The 21,907-nt window shown below is 43.0% G+C and overlaps 1 protein-coding gene and 1 long non-coding RNA gene across 10 annotated transcripts in view; one reads left to right on the top strand and one right to left on the bottom strand.

Annotated features, from left to right (window-relative positions):
* Positions 1-21,907, top strand: part of PCED1B (PC-esterase domain containing 1B) — a 195,687-nt gene that overhangs the window by 130,175 nt on the left and 43,605 nt on the right. For 3 of the 6 annotated variants that reach the window (XR_015163731.1, XR_015163730.1, XR_015163732.1), the window contains exon 5: positions 5,381-5,582. Coding sequence is in view for 3 of the 6 variants with exons in the window: in XM_086399782.1 (XP_086255908.1) it covers positions 18,400-19,713 (1,314 nt within the window). In the remaining 3 variants the exon portion in view is untranslated. Of the gene's footprint in view, positions 1-5,380; positions 5,583-9,416; positions 9,933-18,348; positions 19,984-21,907 lie in introns of those variants that run through there. The other 3 variants (XM_086399782.1, XM_086399784.1, XM_086399783.1) reach the window with 3 other exon arrangements.
* LOC147371751 (uncharacterized) lies at positions 1,183-9,626 on the bottom strand. 4 transcript variants are annotated; one of them, XR_015163736.1, is made up of 7 exons: positions 9,409-9,553; positions 8,821-8,944; positions 8,644-8,694; positions 5,286-5,341; positions 4,597-4,729; positions 3,406-3,619; positions 1,183-1,773 (listed from the first exon to the last, which is right to left on the bottom strand). It is a non-coding gene; the product is annotated as an uncharacterized LOC147371751 (long non-coding RNA). The 4 variants fall into 4 exon arrangements; XR_015163733.1 differs by lacking the exon at positions 4,597-4,729 and having other exon boundaries at positions 9,409-9,626; XR_015163735.1 differs by lacking the exon at positions 9,409-9,553 and having other exon boundaries at positions 8,821-9,193.

The raw sequence follows: 21,907 nt of genomic DNA, 5'->3' as shown, positions 1-21,907 counted from the left end.
GGCTCCAGAATTCTCTCCCATTCCTCCTGCAGCATCTTGTTCCCTGTTTATGGAATCATTCCTGTAAGCATACAAACACGCTACTGTTGTTCCCATCTTAAAAGGAACAAAATTTCTTTTCCCCCCACTTCCCCACATCTTTAGTTTCCCTTTGCTTATAGTTTAACTCCTGGAGGGTGGCACTGCCACTAATTCTCCTCTCATTCTCTTAACCACTGTAATCAGCAGTTGTCCCCAACACTGTCTAGGTCACCCAATGTCCTGCCAGTGGTCAAACATCCCACTTGACTTATTACCTATCTCTGACTGAGACCATCCTTCCTCCCTTGAAACACGTTTTCCTCTTGGCTTCCAGGACCTTATACTTTGTTCTTGCGGTCACTGACTCTTCCTTCTCAGGCCCTTTCCAGGTTCCCTCTCCTCTTCCTGACCTCCCAGGAATTCTCAGACCTCTTTTCTTCTGTAGCTTCACCATCTCCATTGGCAACAGCATCCAAACCCAAACCAAACTGCTCTCTCTAGGCTAGTCCTTTCTGCCCAGTGCCAAATCCCCGCCCCACAGCTGACTTTAGATGTGTACAAGGAATCTCAAAAAGGGAACAAGCCATCCACCCCCAAATCTGTTTCTCCCAGAGATTCTCCATCTCAGTAACTTCGTCCCTCTTGTGCTCAGGCCAAGAGCCATGGAGCTAGCTCTATATTCCCCCCTTCTCTCACACCCCGTCCTCTCTCCACAGGCAAATCCTGTCACCTCTACTTCAAAATATATCCAGAATCTGACTCTTTCTCATTCCTTGGCTAATGTCACTCTGGTTTAAGCCTCAACTCCTGCATTACTTGGTAACTTCCTTAATTGGTCTTCCTGCTTTCCCTCACATCCCAATCTTATTAAGGTGGGTGTTAATTTTCTGCTCAAGCCCCTCACAACAGCTTTCAAATAACAAGCCCAAGTCCTTTCAATGACCCTTAATCTGCCCCTCTCCCTGAATTTTTGTTTTTTTGGGCCCCACAGTGTAGCTTATGGTATCTTAGTTCTCCAGGATCCCACCAGGAATGGAACCCAAGCCCTCACTCGCACCCACAGCGTGAAAGCATGGAGTCCTAACTAACCACTGGACCACCAGGGAATTCCCAGCTGTAAGGTACAGTTCGGGCCAAGGCAGAAAAGGAGGAGGGACGACCTCAAGAGAAGTAGTTACCTTTATTCAGGCAAGGAGGGGTGACAGTCGGCCTAACGACCAGGCTGCGTGTGAGAGGGATCAGGGAGGCTTCATATTTAAAGGGAGGTTTGTGGAAGCGATGAGGGAAATGTTAGGCAGGCAGGACGTTTTCAGTAATCTTCAGCTGAGATGGCATTTGTAGTTGAACAGGGGGTGGGAGGTTTTGGGCAGGGGGGCAATAAGTCCCCTGGGCAGGGGATGGTTAAGTCCCAGAGCATCAGGGCGGGACTTAAAGTTCGGTTTTGTTTTCCCCGGAGTTAGATGATTCAGCAAGGGCCTTGGAGACCGATGTTTTCTTTTCTAGGCCCAAGGACTCCGTCACCATCTGCCTCTCTCTTCTCTGTGTGAAGAAAGTCCATCTCCTGTGTCTTCCTCCCTTGTTCTCTCCAGCCCAGTCAATTCGTTTCCTTGTTGTTCTCTCTGCTTGGTGCTTCCTCCCACCAGATTTCCACCAAGTTTGCTCCATCCCCCCACCTCCACCCTCAACTTCTCAACAGCAGCCTCCTCTGAACCAAGGTTGTTTACTTCCACTGCACTGTTCTTAGCAGGATCTCTGTAACAAAAGACAAATTAACAAGAGAAAAGTTACAAATTAGCCTTTCTAAAGAAATGAAGACCCAAAGGGAGGATTCTTGTTGATATTCAGTCACTCAGTCTATTTGACTCTTTGCGACCCCATGGACTGCAGCATGCCAGGCTTCCCTGTCTTTCACTATCTCCCAGAGTTTGTTCAAACTCGAATCCATTGAATAGGCCTGAATGTTTTCAAACTGGATTTGAAGATCAATAGGACAAAGGGTGAGAGTTAAGGGCAGTGAACTGAGGGAACTTAGCAAGCCCTGTTTATTGGAATTCCTCGGAGTCCCTTTGTCTTCAGAGATAAGGATGCTGTGTATGTGTAGGACGCTCAGTCATGTCCAACTCTTTTCGTTCCCATGGACTGTAGCCCCCAGGCTGCTCTGTCTGTGGAATTCTCCAGGCAAGAATACTGAAGTGGATGCCCATTCCCTTCAACAGGGGATCTTCCCAGGGATCTGCGGATTGTTAATGATCTGAGCTATCAGGGAAGTCCAAGGATGTTTCTTTCTTAAATGGACAGAGCTTCTCCCACACAGGGTCTTAAGACTTGCTTCAGGGTTGGGTGGGGAAGGGTGGGGGTGGTGGTCAGAGTCTTTTCAGTACCTGCTGTTTCTCACATTCTTTCAGCTTAAAATATTTAACATGTCAAAGTGCTGCATGAACCCCGTCACCACCCTATTTAAAATTCCAACCCGCAGTCCTTACATTCACCCTATCCAGCAATCATGTTCCTATCCTCATTTATCTAACGTATTATTTCACTTGCTCTTTAGTACCTGCCTCCCCTAACAAAAAGATCAACTCAATAAGGGCAAGGGTTTTTTGGGGTTTCCCCCCACCATATTCACAGCAATTTCTCCCCAGCACTTCGTACAGTGCCTACCACAATTATTTTGAATGAATGAGGGAAAGACTGAATAAAATGAGCCATGACTAATGATACAGATATATTTTACTAGCCATGGCAGTGTACCTGGTACTTGGATCTATTTTCTCCTTAAACCCATGCCTCTTGGTAGTGGTTATTACTATCCTTATTTCACAGATGAGAAAATTGCAGTGTCACAGAGGAGTTAAGTGACTCCCAAAGTCAAAGAATCAAGTTTCAAACCCAAGTCTGTTTGGCCCCAAAGTCAGACATGCGGCAGTTCACTTTATTTCATAGCATCATCGCTCTGGCTCCAGTCCTCTCCATCAAAAGACATGAAATTACCACATCACAAATCAAGATCAAGCTTTCTGAGTTATCCCCAGATGGGATATCAGGGCCAAACCCAAAAGGACAGTAGCCCACCTCTTTTCATAGGCTGTTGTGACTCTCAAGTTTTCTACAGCATTTCAAACATCTAAGTGCTTACAACAGTCTGGATGATTTACCAGATTTTTTGCAGTTTACTACTGGTTCTAAGCGGCGTTTGTATTTTTTCCAGAGCCTTCAATAAAAATGGAAGTTGACTCTTTCAAAAGGAAAAAAGAGAATAAAATATTTCTGAGACATATAGAATATCTGCAGAGAATATTTCTGGTAGAATAGACAAGGTGTGACAGTATTGTTTCTAGAAAGAAGAGTAAGGGATTAGGGAACAAGAAAGGGAAAGAAACTTACTTCTCATACACCTTTTGAACTTTTGCACCCTGTGCATTAAGTAGCTTCTAGAAACAAGCAAAATGGTGTAAAGATGACAGTGAGGCCAGTGTACCCTGTCTGACTTCCCCCGCAGAGGGCCGTGAACATGCCCGCCTGCACTCAGGTGTGCTCCATCCTATGCTGACCCATCAAGGTGACGTATGTCATTTCAGCTCTCCCTCAGTTTCACCATCTGCAAAGTGAAGATAATGAGAGCTTGCCTTACTTTGTAAACCAGGATTTATTGTGATAGCACATTTTAAGTGTAAAACATTATACATGCATAGTTCTCATTATCTTTTAGGAAAAAGCTGGGTGAGAAAGCCAGCTCACTGAGCTATAGAACATGAAATGGGGCCAGAACAGCAATTGTAACTCTCTCCATATATCATAATAAGTTCTTGGAAGTAAGAAAATCTGTAGGAAATAATCTGTTACTTGGTCTCAAAAAATTTTATTTTGAATTTAAAGAGTACAAGTGAGATTAGCATTTGCATTATTACAGCTCCTCTGTTCTCTGGTCTTAGGATGATTATGTGAATTTTAGTCATCCTCTAAATTGTTCTTTTATTCTCACCATGTACACACTAGCTGGAATTTAGAGAACTGGAAAGATCTGCAACTCATTTACAGAATTGCTAGACTCAAAATAATGGCAAGTTTTCAAAGTTATTTCACAAATTACTCTGAATTTTAAAATACTAAAGTTAGATTTGCAACTCATTTGTAGAATAGCTAGAATCAAATAATGGCACATTTTCAAAGTGATGTCACAAGCCACTCTGAAGTTTAAAATACAAAAGTTATCAGTTGGGTTCTAGGTACAGCCCTGCCTTGAGACACAGTAATGATTGTAATTAAATTCATGGGAAAAGTGTGAAATAATTTGATTTGTGGCTATAGAAAATAGGATATAAAAACAGTGTAATGTGTGGGATTAATTCTTAAGCCATACATTGAGCAGTGAGCAAAGTAAAGTAATATTTTTCAAGAAAAGATAAATGCATCACTTAATAGGCCAATTTACCTGAAACAGAATTAAAAAAAAAAAATCAAGGGATGAAGGACATTATTTCAGCACTATTTTGGAATCTATTACTCTTGTTCCTTAGGTATCTTACACCATTTAAAGCAATGGAGAGATACCTTATCCTAAAGTGTTTGACATACTTTAGAAAGTTCACTCTTGGGAGAAAACTTCTAAAACTTCACTTCCTCTTGTTTTCTTTTTTTTCTGATTTATTTCTTCCTTCTCTTTCCTCTTGGGATGTGTAGAAGTGATACTCCTCTTCCAAGTCAGATCCTTCCCAAACAAAACAAAGCTCTGAGCTTATCTAATCAATCAGAGAACCATTTCCCATTTCCCTTTCCTGTCACCTGATGGTTTCCAGGGGAGCAGGAGAGGAGGCTTTGCCACTTTGTTTACCAGAGGCCTGTGGCTGAGACCCCTTGCTTTCTGCAGCTGCAGAATGGCCTATCCTGCCACCCACAGGAGGTGGGAGGAGCAAGGGAAGGGATTGGAAAGTGGCCTGTAAACTCTAATGCCCCCATACAAAAATTCAGGATTCTGACTTTAAAAAATTAATTAGAAAAGGGACCAGTCTTCCTCTCATCATTTTCTCTTATCTCTCTTTTCACTTCTGCTTCCAGTCCCCAGTCTTTCCCCCTTTCCCCTTCTAATAGCTTTCCCAGCTGTGGACAAACCACACAAATAAGGGTGATAAGAACCCAGAGTTTGAATTGTTAAAATGAAACAAAGCAAGAGTCAATAGACATTACACCCAGATTACTTAGAAATGTGAAATGAAAGCAAGCTAAGAGCCAAATTTCAGGAAGAAGCTCTAGTTTGATTTACTTACCAGTTTGTTTCGTATTTGCCCAGTTCTTAACGCTTCCGTCATTAGTCTTCCACTTCCTAATGCAAGAAAGTGCTGATTTATGTTATTTGCTCCAGATGCCACCGGAAATGGCCTCTTCTCCCCAGACGCTGGCTCACAAACGGAGCAGCCCCCAGAGGTGAATTTACCTGCCTTGAGCCCAGGTTCTGGGCTCTCCCACCTGACGCTTCAACCTCCAGCGGAGAAAGGAGTCTCTCTAGGGAAAAGATCTAGGACCAACTGAGAAGTACATTTCTAAATCACCAGTTACTTTAATGAGTAAGTACTTTCAGTTTTGCCATTTTATTTTAAGCATTACTATTTCACATTTCTGACCAGCCTTTCTTAGGATCCTCATTTTTGGGGCACTTAATGTATAGGAAGGAATCACCAGCCTAGTCCACTCCACCCCACCTCCACTTAACTGAAGAGTCCTAAAGAGACAACTGTTATCATTGTAATATTGTCTAATAAGGGTGCATGACTGATAAGCCACTAAATCTCTAAAAGCATACAGTGCAAGGAAACAGTGAGCTGTGAACTGGAGAAAAGAGATGACGCTTCTATTGTCTGTGTAATCTTTTATGTTGTGGTTGACCACAAAGGCTTGGCATCGGTTATGACTCCTAGCTCTGCTTTTTATAAAATGGATGACCTTGGGCAGATGACTCAATCTTTTAATTTTTGAATGTGTAAAATGGAGAAAATGAAGTACCAATTTTATCCAGGTCTTAAGAGGAATAAATAGAGAAGACAAAACACTGAGCATACTGTTTGGAGGGTACTAAACAATGTCACTAAATAATAAGTTAAATTTTTAAATAATAAGATAACACTTCATTTCACTGGACAGTTTCCTTAACTGCTAAGTCCCATCCCCCAAATATGCTGAGATGACTCAGAATAACATTTAACATCCATGGAGTTTACAGAGCATTTCATTTCCACAATTAACCCTGAGGTAGGCAGTGCCGTTGGATTAGTTTTGTTACTGAGGGATAAGGGGTAAGAGCTCTGCTGAACACACAGTAGGAACAAACTCTTAGGCCCAAACTCAGATCTGAAGGGAGGAAAGCATGACTTGGGAAAGGCCTGGTGTGGTGGTGGTTTCAGTTCCCTTGGCCCTCTCCCCTCCACCTGGTCCCTCCTCTTGTTCCCAGCTTTGGGCTTGAAACCTAGGGAAATCCCACACAGAGCAGTGGGAACCCAGACCTTCCAGATCCCTCTACCAAATAGTGTTGGTAGGGAGCAGACAGAAACTGGCTCTTAGAATCCCATTTTCCCATTCAAAACCTTTGCTCCCCATACAAACCTATCTGAATACTAGATAATATTGTTTAAAAATAATACCAACAGCAATAATAAAATAATCTCATTTTAAAAGCTCTTCTGGACAATCTCCCTAGAGGAACATAGGGGCCATTTCTCCAACTTCAAGCTTAAACACACAGAGGTAAAGTGAGCATTGGTGGTGGCAGAAACCTTTGGCCTGCTGACTCAGACTAGTGCTCTCATCGCTGGTTACATGGGCTTCTGTGGCCCTTCCTAGAGACAGAATTTTCAGAATCCAACCTGTTCATCAGTTGAAAGTAATTTAGTCAATATTATCACCCCCACCCCAACCCTTTACAATCATGGAAACTTCTTACTCAACTGTTGAATCTAGAGTAGTCAATATAAGTATAGAAACATTTGAAACACAAATGTGGCTTTAGTGCAGCCCTGACTTTCCCACTGACTCACTCAGAATTGTTAACTATAAGTGGTAAAAAACTAGGTTGACTTCATACTTGTCCTGTTTTCACAAAGAAAAATTTAAAGCTGTTCACACAGCATTGCTTTGTTTTGTTTATCAACAGAGAAAAAAAAAAGGAAAACTATATGCAACTTTTTTTTTTTTGGTAAAATTATTTTTTCCTCTTGATTTCACTATATATGTATAGCTGAGGTTAAAAGCTCAGTCTCTGGAGCCATATTTCCTCCTAAAGAAGCAAAACAAAATCTTATGCTTATCTAATCAAGCAGAAGAGTCACTGTCCATAAGGGGTGAGTGCTGTCTCTTCTCAGCAGCTGTACAACCTTGGATGATTGACATAACTTCTCCAAGCCTCAGTTTACTCATCTATAAAATGGGTATAATAGTTCCTTCTTCACTAGGTCCTGAGTCTAGAAGAGGCCTTGCACAGGGTAAATGCTCAATGGGTAATAACCATATTCTGCCTCAGACACTGGTGCATGAGGGGTACAAGGATAGGTGAGACCCATTTCTGCTCCCCAGGACCAGGATGTACTGGAGTAGGAAGACATAGACAGTTAATTATACAATAAAGCAGAAAGTCACTCAGTCATGTTCGGCTCTTCGCAACCTGATGGACTGTAGCCCGCCAAGCTCCTCTGTCCATGGAATTCCCCGGCAAGAATACTGGAGTGGGTAGCCATTCCCTTCTCCAGGGGTCTTCCTAACCCAGAGATTGATCCCTGGTCTCCTGCATTGTAGGCAGATTCTTTACCATCTGAACCACCAGAGAAGCCAGAACCAAGGGCTAAACAGAGGTATCTGTCAGAGGAAGGGGGGAATTTTTCTCTCTGGGAACAGAGAAGGCTCTTAGAACTGTATTTTAAACTGGGTCTTAAAGAAGGAACAGAATTTCAGGAGAGGAAGGGGTTAGGGAACACAATGCTGAGTCACAGATCAAACAGGGAGTGCTTAAGAAAAAGCCCTCTGGGTATACACAAGCTTTGTAATTCATCCACAAGCTTTGGAGAGATGCACAGAAGGAAGGATCATCTCCTAGGTTAAAAAACAAAGTCTGTAAATGCAAACTGTTGTAGTTAGTTAGGCTAGTGTATCAGATGAAAATGAAGATACGAAATTGAGAAACATGAGAAAACATGTATAAAATAAAATCTCTCCTATTTTGAAAAGTTTCAATCAAAGTAAGACACACTTCCGTAGGTATTATGAGAAATCTATGGAAAATAGAAAAGTTAGCCATAAAATCTAAAAGAGGTGAAACTGTGCTCAGTTTCCTAAAATATATAGCAACATTCTCATTCCTAAAGTATTTTCTAAAATTACATCTTTTTTTTTTCTTTTAATTGCCAAGAAACTGTTGAGCTGATCCATATCCAAGTTGTCACTGAAGAATTTTGATGTTTTAGGAATGGTGGAAATGGCCAGTCATGAAAAATAAAAATGACTTGACCCAAGCATTTTAGAAGCAGAGTTTATTTCCACCAAGTTATCCCCAGCCAATATTAAGCGTAAATTGTATAGCAGTTCTCTGAAAGTGCACAGAAAAATAGACCACCGTCATTCCCATGGATGACCGATATTTACCTTTGGAAGGATTGTTCAAAGGTCACAGGAGTCTTCAGTGAGGAATTCAGCCTGTTTGATGGGAGAATAGTGGTATCCAAAGAATTTACAAGTGATAAAAAGCCCACACAGACTAAGTCACCTCTTGCTCCTCCCCTGCCCACCCCCCCCCCCCCAGGAAATCTCACCTGAACTCACCTTATTCTACTCACTACAACGTCAGGAACTCAGGAGACAAGTTTGAGATAGCTAAATTTATTCACTTAAAAATATGGTAGACCGTATGCAAAGGCCTTCGCATGTGTTCATTTAACCCTTGATTCTAAAAGAAGTCCGTGTTAGTATTCCTGTTTTGTAGGTAAGATTTCTTAAGTGCAGAGAGATTACATTATCGCCCCAGGGTCTCAGAGGCTAATAAAGCAATGGAGCAGGGTTTAAACCCAGGGGGCTGACTCGAGGGCCCACCTTCTCAGCCTCTGTGCTTTTAAGGCCCCAATTCGGAGTCATCTGCATACAAATAGTAAGTGATATGGGGAGTGTATCGTTTGTTTCCATCCTAACTAGGACTTTTAGGGGAAGGGTGGCGATCAACAATTAGTCTGGAAAAACAGAGGTAAACCAGAACTGTAGGGACAAAGAGGGCTTTCTGTTCACCTTACGGGTGGACGCAGAGAGTGTGGATGAATTTACCGAGGGAAAGAATGCTGAAGAAAGGAAGGAGGGAGGCAGTGAGTGGGCCTTGAGAAAGACCGACGTTTGGGGATCGCCAGAGAAAGAGAAACTCACGAAGGATATGGGGGAGGTGAGACGGGCGGCCTCGGTGTCAGACTCTCGGGCAGGGTTACAGAGGGGAATCTTCCGCAGTGCCCCAGCCCCGGGGAACTAGGAATGCTATAGATGTGATAAGGCCCAAGAAGCAGCCGCTGAAAGGAACAAGGAAATCGTTGGGGATTTGCTGACAAACGTTTCTTCGCTTTGGTGGAGCTGGAAGCCAAATTTCAAGTAAACGGAGGAGTGAGTGGGAGGTGAGGACCCAGACACAGCCAGTTCAAACAACTTTGTAAAAAGTGGCCTTGAAGTAGAAACAAAAGATAGGACTGTCCTGGAGGTGGAGTCAAAGAAGTTTCCTTTCTTTTTTAAAGCAAGAAACTAGAATATGTTTAAGGTTTAAAGAAAGGAGCCAGCCCAGGGAGAGTGAAGAGAACGTGGAATGCATAATTCTCCCCTCTCTGAGGGACCTCCTGGAGCAAAGTGCCCGGGCATGTAGGAGACCGGCCGCGAGTTGAGGGATCGCCTTCACACCTGAGGAGGTATCTCTTGGCCCCTGCAGGAGGGAGGAGAGGAACTGTGGGTTTGAAGTGTGAGGGAGGGAGCCAGAGCCAGCTGCCCTCAGCAGGCTTAGTGTGCTCCCCAGGGGAGGAGTTGTGCTAAGGGTTTAAAGGTGCCTAATGCAAGACTGGTATTTTCCTAGGCCCTTGATGGACGCTGACGTGGATCTTTTATCTTCACTATTATTGAGTGAAGTGGGGGCTATTACCCCTGTTTGACAACAGAAAAAATTGCGGCGCAGGGGTCGGGGGGGTTGGGGGTGGGGGAGGCCATCCCAGAGCACACAGCTGTTCAAGGCCAGAGTCCACTTTTGACTTTGTCATCTGCTGGAAGTGAAAGCGGGGTCACTGCCTTTCAGTATCTTTCATTCCTGTTAAAGGACTAATAGGTAGAGAATTAGCAAATGTGGTTTAAGTAAAATGGTGGAATGTGGAAGACCAGAATGTGGAAGTTTGTCAATGGCTGTACATGATTGAAATCACATTTTGTTTGAATTGCTTTGATTTTTTGGCTGATTTTTTTTTCCACTTTACACTCAGATCAGATCAGATCAGTCGCTCAGTCGTGTCCGACTCTTTGCGACCCCATGAATCGCAGTCTTTGGTAAAACACAAGTTTTGTGGGTTTTGTTTGTTTGTTGCTTTTTGTTTGTTTAATGGGGCTCTTTGAATAAAGTCTCCATAGTTTATTTCTTGTTTTTATAGAAGTTACCTGCCTATCAGGTACTATGAACCTGATAGTGAGGATTTCATTCATTAAGGATGTTTCCTGCATTTCTTTGTATAGTCCATAGGAAATTTTTTATATTAGACTACTACAATGTGAAAAATATGCTGCCTTAAGGATTTTTAAACTTGGCAATTTTCAAACTCTTCAAATGTGTGCAATTCTTCTGTTGGTATTTTATTACCCACCCCCCCCAAAAAAATCACAAATTAAGCTTGTGGCCCAGTGAAGACGGTATGGATACAAATTTGAATGTGTCCACAGAGATTCATGCCTCCACAAGGAGATTTTAATGGTTACGTGGAGCCCAGTTTGAAGATCATTAGTCTAAATTCAACTTTCCATTTATACCGTAAGTTTCTGAGATTTTAGCTGTGGCGTATAACTAACTGAATAGCCAAGTGAGAAATAGGGGTCATATGACATATGTGTTGGGATGGGGCAGAGGAACCATGAGGGTTGTTGGAGGATGTAGCCAAACTTACAGAATGACAGATTCACAGACCAAGGTATACAAAGTTTTCTATATTTTTTCTGAATTAATGAACTGCAGAGCTAAGGCCTATATTGCACGTGAGGTTATTGGGGGTGCGGCATTAAAATCGGTCTTTCCAATGATTACTATTTGAAAAACAACTTTCTGTTGCTTTATTTATCATAGGATTTCACAGTACTTTCATATATCTTTAAAAATTTCACCTAAAACCACTTTTTAAAATAATAGGACTGCATGATTTCCATTTTCATGTTTATAGACGAGTAACTTGGCCCAAATCAAAAAGGTCAGTCTCTTGAGAAATCCCCGTCCTCAGAAGAGAAATTTGAATCTTTTGCTTTTCTCTTTCCTTTGAAAACTTGACATGATACCAATTTAATTTTTGACAAGATTAAATTCCACTTAGAAAACTAAACAAATATCAAGAATTGGTATGCTGTACAGGTGAGCTCATGAAAAATAATTTTCTTATTTGCACAATCTGTTCTATTAACATTTAAGGGAATCTTAGATAGTTCAAACATAGATGTGATCACCAAAAATGCAGTTAGGAGAAAATGATCTATTTAATATGCCTAGTACAATGTTGCATTAAGATGGTTAGTCATGTGCAAGAAACTTTGAACTAGGTAAAGTACTTCTACAACTAATCAAAACAGCATCCTAATTGTTAGTGATTACCTGTGTGATTTAAGACTTTTTTGTAGGGTCTCTGGAGTAACTGGCCTATATATCTTTGCCACTCTTCCTGTTACCAAAAATCAATAAGAAAAGCAAAAAGACTAACATAATTTCTACAACCCACTGATTAATAAAAAACCAAATGCTATGTGTTTGGTTTGTGATAGTTATAATGCATTAGTCAATGATTTTATAAATGATGGTTTATGAAGCCATTAAAAATTAATTATCCCCGAACAGAAATATAAGCAAGATGCCTCAAAATAATTTATTGTAGCATCAATAGTAGCCATTAATAATGTATATTTCTGTCAGAGCATTAGCCAAAGCCCAAATTTTACTCTGAAAACAGAAAAACATGAAACTGCTTACAATTAAAATTTGAGGAATCATCATAAAACTCGTTTAAAAATCGATTTTAATTTGAGGTTGGACTCACAGATTGCACTGATCATCCATTTATCTCCTCTTCCCTCCTCCTTGACTCTTCATACCAGCTTTGATATTTCATTTACATCATCAGTTCTAACTGATATTTTTATGTGTCCACTTTCTTACCCATCCTCTTGAAAGAGACTGCCTTTTTATAACTACTCCTTGCACCTAGCATTATATCTGGTTCTCAATAAATTTCTTAATGAACGAGTCAATTAATCTATAAAATAGCTGTTAAGTTTTTGCAAGTTTGAAGCAAAGAAAAACCCTTAGGCCAAAAAAAATCACTGAACTGATAGTTTTCAAATCTCTTTTTTTGTTTCATTTTTATAAATCAAAGGAGCTTTGAAAATGAAACTTGCCAACTTTTTTTTTTTTTTTAGACCAGAGAAGATTCAGCTCTCCAAATTATTCTTCATTTACCCCACCCCCCAAAAAATTACTTTGTTTTTTGTTAGGTTTTGTTTTTCATGCTTGACATCTTAGTTTAAATGATTTTTTCCCACGGTCCTGAGGGGGTCTGATTTGTTAATCCTGTTACAGTTGTGACAGGAAGTTTATCAAGAATTTCATGAATTTCCTTTCAGTTTCAGCTTCTAACTGGAATGTTTCTTCCCGGTCACTTCCTCCTCCCTTCTTTTCTACAGTCCAGTCTGCATGTTACATTGCAGAAGAACAGCAAGAAATTCTCAGCTGGACATTTTTGCTTGATTTTGGCTCTAAGCCCTTGTAACAGTATCTGGGTGGGTTAGGTTCACTGGTCAGCATATAAGGCAGCCAGAATTTCTCAAATACTGTGAGGCTCTAAAATCTGTAGAAATTTGTTTTGGCTATTCTAAAACACAGGTCTTTTAATTTTTGCAGGTCTCTTGCTTGAGATCATATCTATCTATATTGAATTGGCCAAAAAGTTCCTTCAGGTTTGTCCACAACAGCCTTGGAAAACCCAAAGGAACTTTTTGATCAACCCAATATCTGTATTCTCACTTGCAGCTCCCCAGCCCCCTAAGGTCACATGGATCATCTCCCCTGAGCAGGCGGAGTTAACGATTACCTGTTACTGCTGCTGCTGTTTAGTCGCTGAGTTGTGTCCGACTCTTTGTGACCCCATGGCTTGTAGCCTGCCAGGTTCCTCTGTCCATGGGATTTCCCAGGCAGGAATACTAGAGTAGGTTGCCGTTCCCTTCTTCATGGGATCTTCCTAACCCAGGAATTGAACCTCAGTCCCCTGCATTGGCAAGCGGATTCTTTACTACTGAGTTACCTGGGAAGCCCAAAGGATTTCCTGTCTATGCTTAAAGGCACACTGAAACACTTTTCTCCCATCTCCCTGACCTGAGCCTGAGCTTTGGGGTTCAGACTGCAGGAGGTTCTGCTCTAAGGGCTATCTCCCACAGGGACAGTTTGCCATCAGTAGCTTTAAATCTTCCCTGGTAGGCTTCCCTGGTGGGCTTCTCTGGTGGCTCAGATGATAAAGAATCTGCCCGCAGTGCGGAAACGTGGGTTCAGTTCCTGGGTTGGGAAGATCCCCTGGAGAAGAGAACGGCTACCCACTCCAGTATTCTGGTCTGGAGAATTCCATGGACAGAAACTTGGCAGGCTACAGTCTAGGGGGTCAAAAAGAGCTGGACACAACTCAGCGACTAAACAGAGTGACTTTCACTTCCATCACATGAAGATCCTTCTTATCTCACAAATCGGGTAACACTTGCCAAGCATTTGGCATGGGTATCTGTTCAAATAACATTAGTTTTGTTTTATTCAAAATCTCACTTGCTTCTTGTCATTTGATCTCTACAGCACAAATAGTGTAACCCTCGTTTACAGATGATTATCCAAGTGTTCTTGAACTTGCTTTATAAATAGTAACTCATATCCACCCTATTTATCAGGACATTGTTCTATCCACTTCTTCAGATCAAATCTCTGAAGTGGGTGCTAAAAGTCCCATTTTACAGTTGAGGAAAATTACAGATGAAAAGCGTTGTTTTTCACAAATATACTTAAGTGCCTCCATTCTCCACAACTTTTAAGCAGCAAATTTGACTCGCATCCATGAGTTCAAGCCCAGGGCACTTTACACACAGAGAAGCAATGTATTGGACCTGTAAACACAGTACCGCTGAAGGAGACCGCACTCTGTTGTCACATCTGCCACCCTAGGGGAGGGAATTCTAATGGAAAGGAATGGTGTCCTCTACCCTAGGGGACTAGGACAGAGTATGACCAGAGTCCAACCCAGAGAGGGCACGTAGAACTGGGGTAGCGTTTGTTGCTCTGACATGTCACTTAGTCATGTCTAGCTCTTTGCAACCCCATGGACTGCAGCACGCCAAGCTTCCCTGTCTTTGACCATCTCCCGGAGTTTGTTCAAACTCATGTTCATTGAGTCGGTGATGCCATCCAGCCATCTCATCCTCTGTCACCCCCTTCTCTTCCTGCCCTCAATCTTTGCCAGCATCAGTATCTTTTCCAATGAGTTGCTCTTCTCATCAGGTGGCCAAAGTATTGGAGCTTCAGTTTCAGCATCAGTTGTTCCAATGAATGTTCAGGGTTGATTTCCTTTAGGATTGACCGGTTTGATCTTCTTGCTGTCCAAGGGACTCTCAAGAGCCTCCTCCAACACCACAATTTGAAAGCATCAATTCTTCAGTGCTCAGCCTTCTTTATGGTCCAACTCTCACACAACTACATCTCTGCTTTTTAATACGCTATCTAGGTTTGTCATAGCTTTTCTTCCAAGGAGCAAGCATGGGAACCCTGAAAACACTGGGAAAAGATTTCACTTTACACTTTGGAGACTTGGGTCTGGGGTAGAGGAGTCCTGTTTGCAGAGATCCTGAACGTCCATTGTACCTGCTCATTCTGTTTTCATGGCACTTGAAGGTAGCTGACCCAGAGCCTCTGGCCGTTTCCCATCCTGGCCTTGAGTCTGCTCTTCCAGATGCTCTGTCACATCCCCCTTCCACATTTCCTTTCTACTCCAACCCTTCTCTGATGATTTCTTCTCTCTCGACTCTCTTCCTCACTGCACACTCAAATCCCAGGGAGCACAAAGGACCAGCCCTGCCTGGCCTAGAAGGTGAAACTGGGTGTCTGCAGCATGAAACCCGGGACTGTCATTGTACGGGAAAGGACCCTGGCACCAGATAGGGCAGGGACTAGCCCAGGATCACACAGCCAGTCAAAGACAGATACAGATACAAAGCTTCCTCCTGACTGGCCGCTTTCAGTGCTCCATTCTGCCTGCGTCTCACTCTGTTTTGGCAGACCTCCAGACTCACATCCTGACCTGGACATGAACAGGCACCCTGGCACACTTGTGCACAGACATGATTCCTTATCGCCCTAGCAGCCCAGCTCTGTTTACAAACCAGTTTCACATCCTTTGTTTATTTGTCTATGGGCTTCCCTGGTGGCTCAGATGGTAAAGAATCTGCCTGCTAATGCAGGAGACCTGGGTCTGATCCCTGGGTCAGGAAGGTCCCCTGGAGAAGGAAATGGCAACCAACTCCAGTATTCTTGCCTAGAGAGAGGAGCCTGGCAGGCTACAGTCCATGGTGTTTCAAGAGTCAGACATGACTGAGCAACTAACACTGTAGTGTTCTCAACTTTGTATTACAGTTATCAATGAATATATCTGATATGCTCCTGAAAAGCAAGACCAGGTTTTACACATCTCTATATACCCCATGTGGAGCATTTGTTATTGTTGTATAGTTGCTAAGTAGTGTCCAGCTGTTTGCGACCCCATGGACTGGAGCCAGAGAAGGCAATGGCACCCCATTCCAGTACTCTTGCCTGGAAAATCCCATGGACAGAGGAGCTTGGTAGGCTGCAGTCCATGGGGTCGCTAAGAGTCGGATACGACTCAGCAACTTCACTTTCACTTTTCACTTTCATGCATTGGAGCAGGAAATGGCAACCCACTCCAGTGTTCTTGCCTGGAGAATCCCAGGGATGGGGGAGCCTGGTAGACTGCCGTCTATGGGGTCACACAGAGTCGGACACGACTGAAGCGACTTAGCAGCAGCAGCAGCAGGACTGGAGCCTCCCAGGTTCCTCTGTCCAAGGGATTTCTCAGGCAAGAATACTAGAGTGGGTTGCCATTTCCTTCTCCGGGGGATCTTCTCTACCCAGGGATAGAACCTATGTCTCCTGCTTGCTGGGCAGATTCTTTACCTCTCCGCCACCAGGGAATCCCCATGTGGAGCATTTAGTCAGTGCTTAGTAAGTGTGAGTTGGATGAATAAGTGAATATAAACTAGTGTGAGTTATATGAATGAGTGAATATAAACTAGAGAATATGCCTGAGCCCCAGTGGGATTTGGAGTTTATGTTTAATTTTGTTGTACTACAATGAGCAAAATCTTGGTTTTAAGCTTTTTATTTGATAGCAGATGTTTTTGAATGAAGATTCAAATAAGCCAATATTTCTAACTGTTCTCTTAGGGGAACACTTTTGTACTCTACCCAACTTATGTTTTTATTTTTGGGCTCATACTCATTTAAAACCACAAATAGTATAGCTTTTAAAAACCAAATGTGTAATTTATTAATAGCTATCCACCACACCTATTAAAATTTTTACTAATGCATGATAGCCTACAAATACCAAGCCACAGCAGATTTTAACAGCTTCTTTGTAAGTGTGTGAAGGGCATGCCATGTTCCTCCCCATGTGAGACTTAGTATTTTAGTGTGTTTCCAGCGTTTATTCATTAGTGGATATGGCTGTAAATGGCAGCTTGAAATAAACTCAATCTGAAGTTCTGAAGATGAGTTTCACAACTTTTAACAGCTTATTCAGTGTTCTGGGAAAGAAAAAACTTTTTCTCTATACTCTTAGGATTAGTATCTGGGGCCCTGTGAATAAAATTACCGTAGATAAATAGAAAAGGCATATAGTTTTTAAATTAATATCTGTGTGCACAACAGTTCACAGAAAAGGAATGGAACTCAAAGAACTAGGTAGACTTGGGCTTATATTACCATTTTAACAGAGAACAAAGGGAATTGTGTTTCAAGGATAATAAAGTGTGGAGAAGGGGATATAAGGGGTTCCTAATGGGAAATAAGGGCTATTTTAGTAAGGTTTGTTTATGCAGACTCATCTTTGTATTGACAGTTCCTTGTTTTCTTCTTTCTTGACGCTTCTCTCCTTGGTGGGGGAAGGGTCACCTTCCTCAGAAAACTTATATCTTGCCTTTAGATACATGAGATACATAGATTCTCATTGGTCTTTAGCTCAATATATTTCTTATGCCAAAGTCAATTTCCTTCAAATAAAAAACAAAGAATATTGCAGCTGAAGCACTTGTGAATTATAATTTTATTTTTTACAAGTTCCATTGATAAGAAACATTAAGTTCTTATTAAAATTGATTTTAAGACTATGTAAAGTATATTTACAAAAAAGAGGACAGGGGAAGCAAGTCCCCCATGATCCTACTATCTATTTAAAGCTGGTTTTGTGTATTTTCTTTCAATGTTACCTATGCATATCTATTGGAGAAGGAAATGGCAACCTACTCCAGTATTCTTGCCTAGGGAATCCCATGGGCAGAGGAGCCTGGTTTCCCACAACTTAGTATGCATAGCTATTTTACACCATTTCAGCGATATGGCCACATATATGGTATGTAACTTCCTCAGCTAACAGTATATGACACTCCGTGTTCTTGCTTAATCACAATCCTCATTATTTAACCTCTGCAAAGTCTGCCTAACCATTCTTCACTTGTCAGGCATCCGAGTTGCGTCCAGGCACCGGGTGATGCACCTCCAGCTGGGGAGGGCGGAGGCCCTTCCTGGCCATGGAACTTGGGTTTCCTGGGTATTCAAAGTCAAGTCTCAGGCAGAAACTTCCTCTGGGCCAACCAGGGCTTCTGGCTCCAGGCTCCCCTCTCTCCGGGCTAAGGGTAGTGGAGCCCCGCCCTTCAGACGCCCCAGGCCAGAGTTCCAGCCCAGTCCCTGGGCAGGCCCACCTTACCGAACCTTCCTGCATCCTGTCCTGCGCGAGGTTGGTCCCTCCCATGCGTTCTCTCCTTCTATCCTAGCCTTCCGCAGACCCGCTGAGTGAAAGAAAAGAGCTAGGCGGTGCAGACGTCATGGTCCATCTACTGGCCTCCGAAGTGCGGCAGCTGCTCCACAACAAGTTCGTGGTTATCCTGGGGGACTCGGTCCAGAGGGCTGTGTACAAGGATCTGGTGCTCCTGCTGCAGAAGGACTGCCTGCTCACACTCAGCCAGCTCAAGGCCAAGGGGGAGCACACTTTCGAGCAGGATGAGCTCGTGCATGGGGGCCAGCAGGGCCACATGCACAACGGCACGCACTACCGCGAGGTGCGCCAGTTCTGCTCCGGCCAGCACCTGGTGCGCTTCTACTTCCTGACGCGCGTGTACTCCGACTACCTGGAGGACGTCCTGGAGGAGCTGCAGTCCGGTGAGCACCACCCGGACCTGGTCATCATGAACTCGTGCCTCTGGGACATCACCAGGTACGGGAAGGACTTCTGGCCTAGTTACCGGCGGAACCTGGAGAGATTGTTTGGGCGCCTCCGCCAGATGCTGTCCGAGTCGTGCCTCCTGGTGTGGAACACGGCCATGCCCGTGGGCGACAAAATCACCAGCCGCTTCGTCCCGCCCGAGGTCCAGTTTACCTCCTCCTCCGTGAAAATCAGTGTGATCGAAGCCAATTTCTACAGCTCTGCCGAGGCCCAAAAGCACGGCTTCGATGTGCTGGACTTGCACTTCCACTTCCGCCGCCACACAGGGAAGTACCTGCAGACGGACGGAGTGCACTGGAACCAGTGCGCACACCGCCACCTCTCCCAGCTCCTGCTGGCCCACGTGGCCGACGCTTGGGGGGTAGAGCTGCCCCGGCGGGACCCAGTGGACAAGTGGATCCCGGATGGCCCTGGGAGAAGAAGACCTGGCCGGAGGCTTGAGAGGCAGCCCCTGGTCTGCGGAGATCAGCCGGCTTGCCCTCTGCCCAGACCTTTGCCTCTCCCAGGGCGCCAACCCCTGCTCCCCACGCCTCCCTGCCCACCCCTGTTTCCGCTCTTGTCCCCACAACGTCATCCCATCTCCTTACACCAGGTGATGCCTCCATTCCCATTCTGTCCCCAGGAAACCTGTTTTTCTTCAGACCATCCTTTCCAATCGGATCAATTCTCCTTAAACTATTTACATTCAGATGTCCCCCCATCTACCCAAACAGAATTTGCCGTCCAAGGTGACTTTCAGTATGGTCCCCAGCCACCTATGCCCCGCTTCCCTCCACCCTGTTATCAGCAACGGGTCCCTGAGGTCCATAGGGGTTTTCCCAGGTATCATCCCCCTGACCCCTACATGCCCTGGAGAAGGCGGCCTAAAACTTCCAAGAGAAGGGCCTCAGCCTATAAAGAGCCAAGGCCTCAATAGACTGACTTGGGCCTTCTTCCTTCTCAGGCACATGGACTGAACAGATGGTCTGCCTCTTCCCAAATACACTGACCTTCACTGAAGCCTTTTGTCCATTGCTGTTATCAATAATGGCAGGGAAGATCAGTCTGACACATACATGTTGTCCATGGCCCCTTTCTGCACCCTCAGGTGGGAGGTGGCCAGGCATCATTCCTGCCTTCCCGCTGCTTATTCTCTGTCTTTTTGTAAATATACAATTGAAATTAAAAAGTTGTTTCATAAATGTCATTGTGGATTTCCTGAGTCTTTATTTAATGATGCCTCTCCCTTCTCTTGAACACTTCATAACAGCAGGGACAATATCTACTGTATGGTCATGGCCTCAAAACTACTCAAAATGGAATTTCACCAAAGGGTTTCCATAAAATGGATCTGATTCCTTATAAATAAACGAAATAACTTTTAACATTTTGTGGTGCTATTTACCAGAGATTCTCAAAAAATCATGGGATCTTAGGACTGAGAAAACTAAAGACATAAAATTTAACATTTACAAAGAAGGAAACTGAGGCCAGGAGCTGAGTGACTTCTTATAGGTCACCCAGAAAAATCACTTCTCCATTAGTCCTTTGTAGTTTATACTAGTTTCCAGTTTATATTAACTTTCAAACTTGATTTATACCACAACAAACCAAGAAGGGAAGTTTACCAAACATGGTTTTCATGGAAGAGATGATAAAAAACCCCTATAGTTCCATAACCAGAGATTTATTGGTTAGATGTGCAAGTAATTTTTGTATGCAAACCAGAGTGGATGGCATGGTTGTGACTTTATGATTTCTTTAATAGTCTTTAGTTTGGGACTTGAGAAAACTTAAGTTGCACTCAATGGCAATGTATCATAGAGTAAAACTAGGAGCTGCAAGGCACCACCCTGTGTACAAATCCCTTTCTTGCAAATTGCACAGGTGGCCACAACTCTCTCTTCTCTGTTTTGTAGGAATGTAAAAATTATTGAGATTGAGATTTTTCACTCTAGATAGTGAAATATTAATACTTAGATAAAATGATCAAAATAGGACATAACTTAAAATTGTCCAGATTGTGGAATTTTTCATTGAATTGACTGCTTTATAGGTCCTCAGTTGGATCATCCCTAAATTTGACAATGAGGGTAAGGAAACATTATTCTGCAAAAATGGAGTTCATGAAATCTTAAGACATGAGTGAGACCTGCTATTTACAGAAGAAATATATGAAAACTCTTAATCCACTGAAATAAGATTTCTGAAAAATAGGGCTTTTTAGCTTACTTTGTGTCTGAAATCCTAGTGAAGTATCTGGCATTTAGTAAGATCTGAATACTGTTTCTTGAAAGAATCAGTGAGTGAAAGATGAAGTGAGACTTCCTGGTGAGACTCACTTCCCGGTGAGACTCACTTCCCGGTGAGACTACCTGAGAAGATGATGTAAATTGACATTATCCTTATGATGCACTCAGAAAGACTTTGAGGACTTTACAAAAGTACTGCCTACCAGCCAGAATTTGTCAGAATGTACCAACATAGTCAGGAGAGAGTGGATTCGTCTGACCAGTATAAATGTTCTCATCCCATAGAGATGAGTGCATCAGGCTATGAGATTTGGTAACTTTAGGCAATAAAATGAGCTCATTGTCATCATTCTGGCTTTACAACTCCCAAGCAAAGTCAAGCAGCACTTAGCTGCTGATCTGAGTAAGCTGATGCGTTTAGTATTTCTGCTTCCATGAATAAGCCAATGAGTTGGTGGTGTGGTTTATATCTCTTTTGTGAGTTAATATGTTTTCACCCTCCTTAATCTGATCATGCCTCATGAATCAAGGAGAATGAGTTCTTAGATATACAATGCTGAGCACCACACACTGACTCAATGATGAATCTACTATGTTATGAATTAAATGACATCAATCACTTAACAGTCCTGTTTCTCTTAGACGTTTGAGAGTACAGGTAAACTCAATTTTCTTCCCACCTGTATTTCCTATGGCTGCTGTAACAAATGACAAAGATGGTGGCTTAAAACAACACATATTTATTCCCTCCCAGTTCTGGAGCTCAGAAGTCCAAATCCATTATCCCAGAGTAAAGTCCTTACTGTGTCTTGTGCTGTCCTACATGATCAGGCTTCTGTTTGTCCCTGAAGCATTATCTTCTAGAACTCTTACTGTTCT

The sequence above is a fragment of the Bos grunniens genome, chromosome 5 (assembly GCF_055505025.1).
Source record: "Bos grunniens cultivar Pamir isolate PY7600 chromosome 5, Bosgru_T2T1.0, whole genome shotgun sequence".
NCBI lineage: Eukaryota > Metazoa > Chordata > Mammalia > Artiodactyla > Bovidae > Bos > Bos grunniens.
Note: the sequence above shows the minus strand (reverse complement) of the source record. Positions and strands in the feature narration are given on the sequence as shown.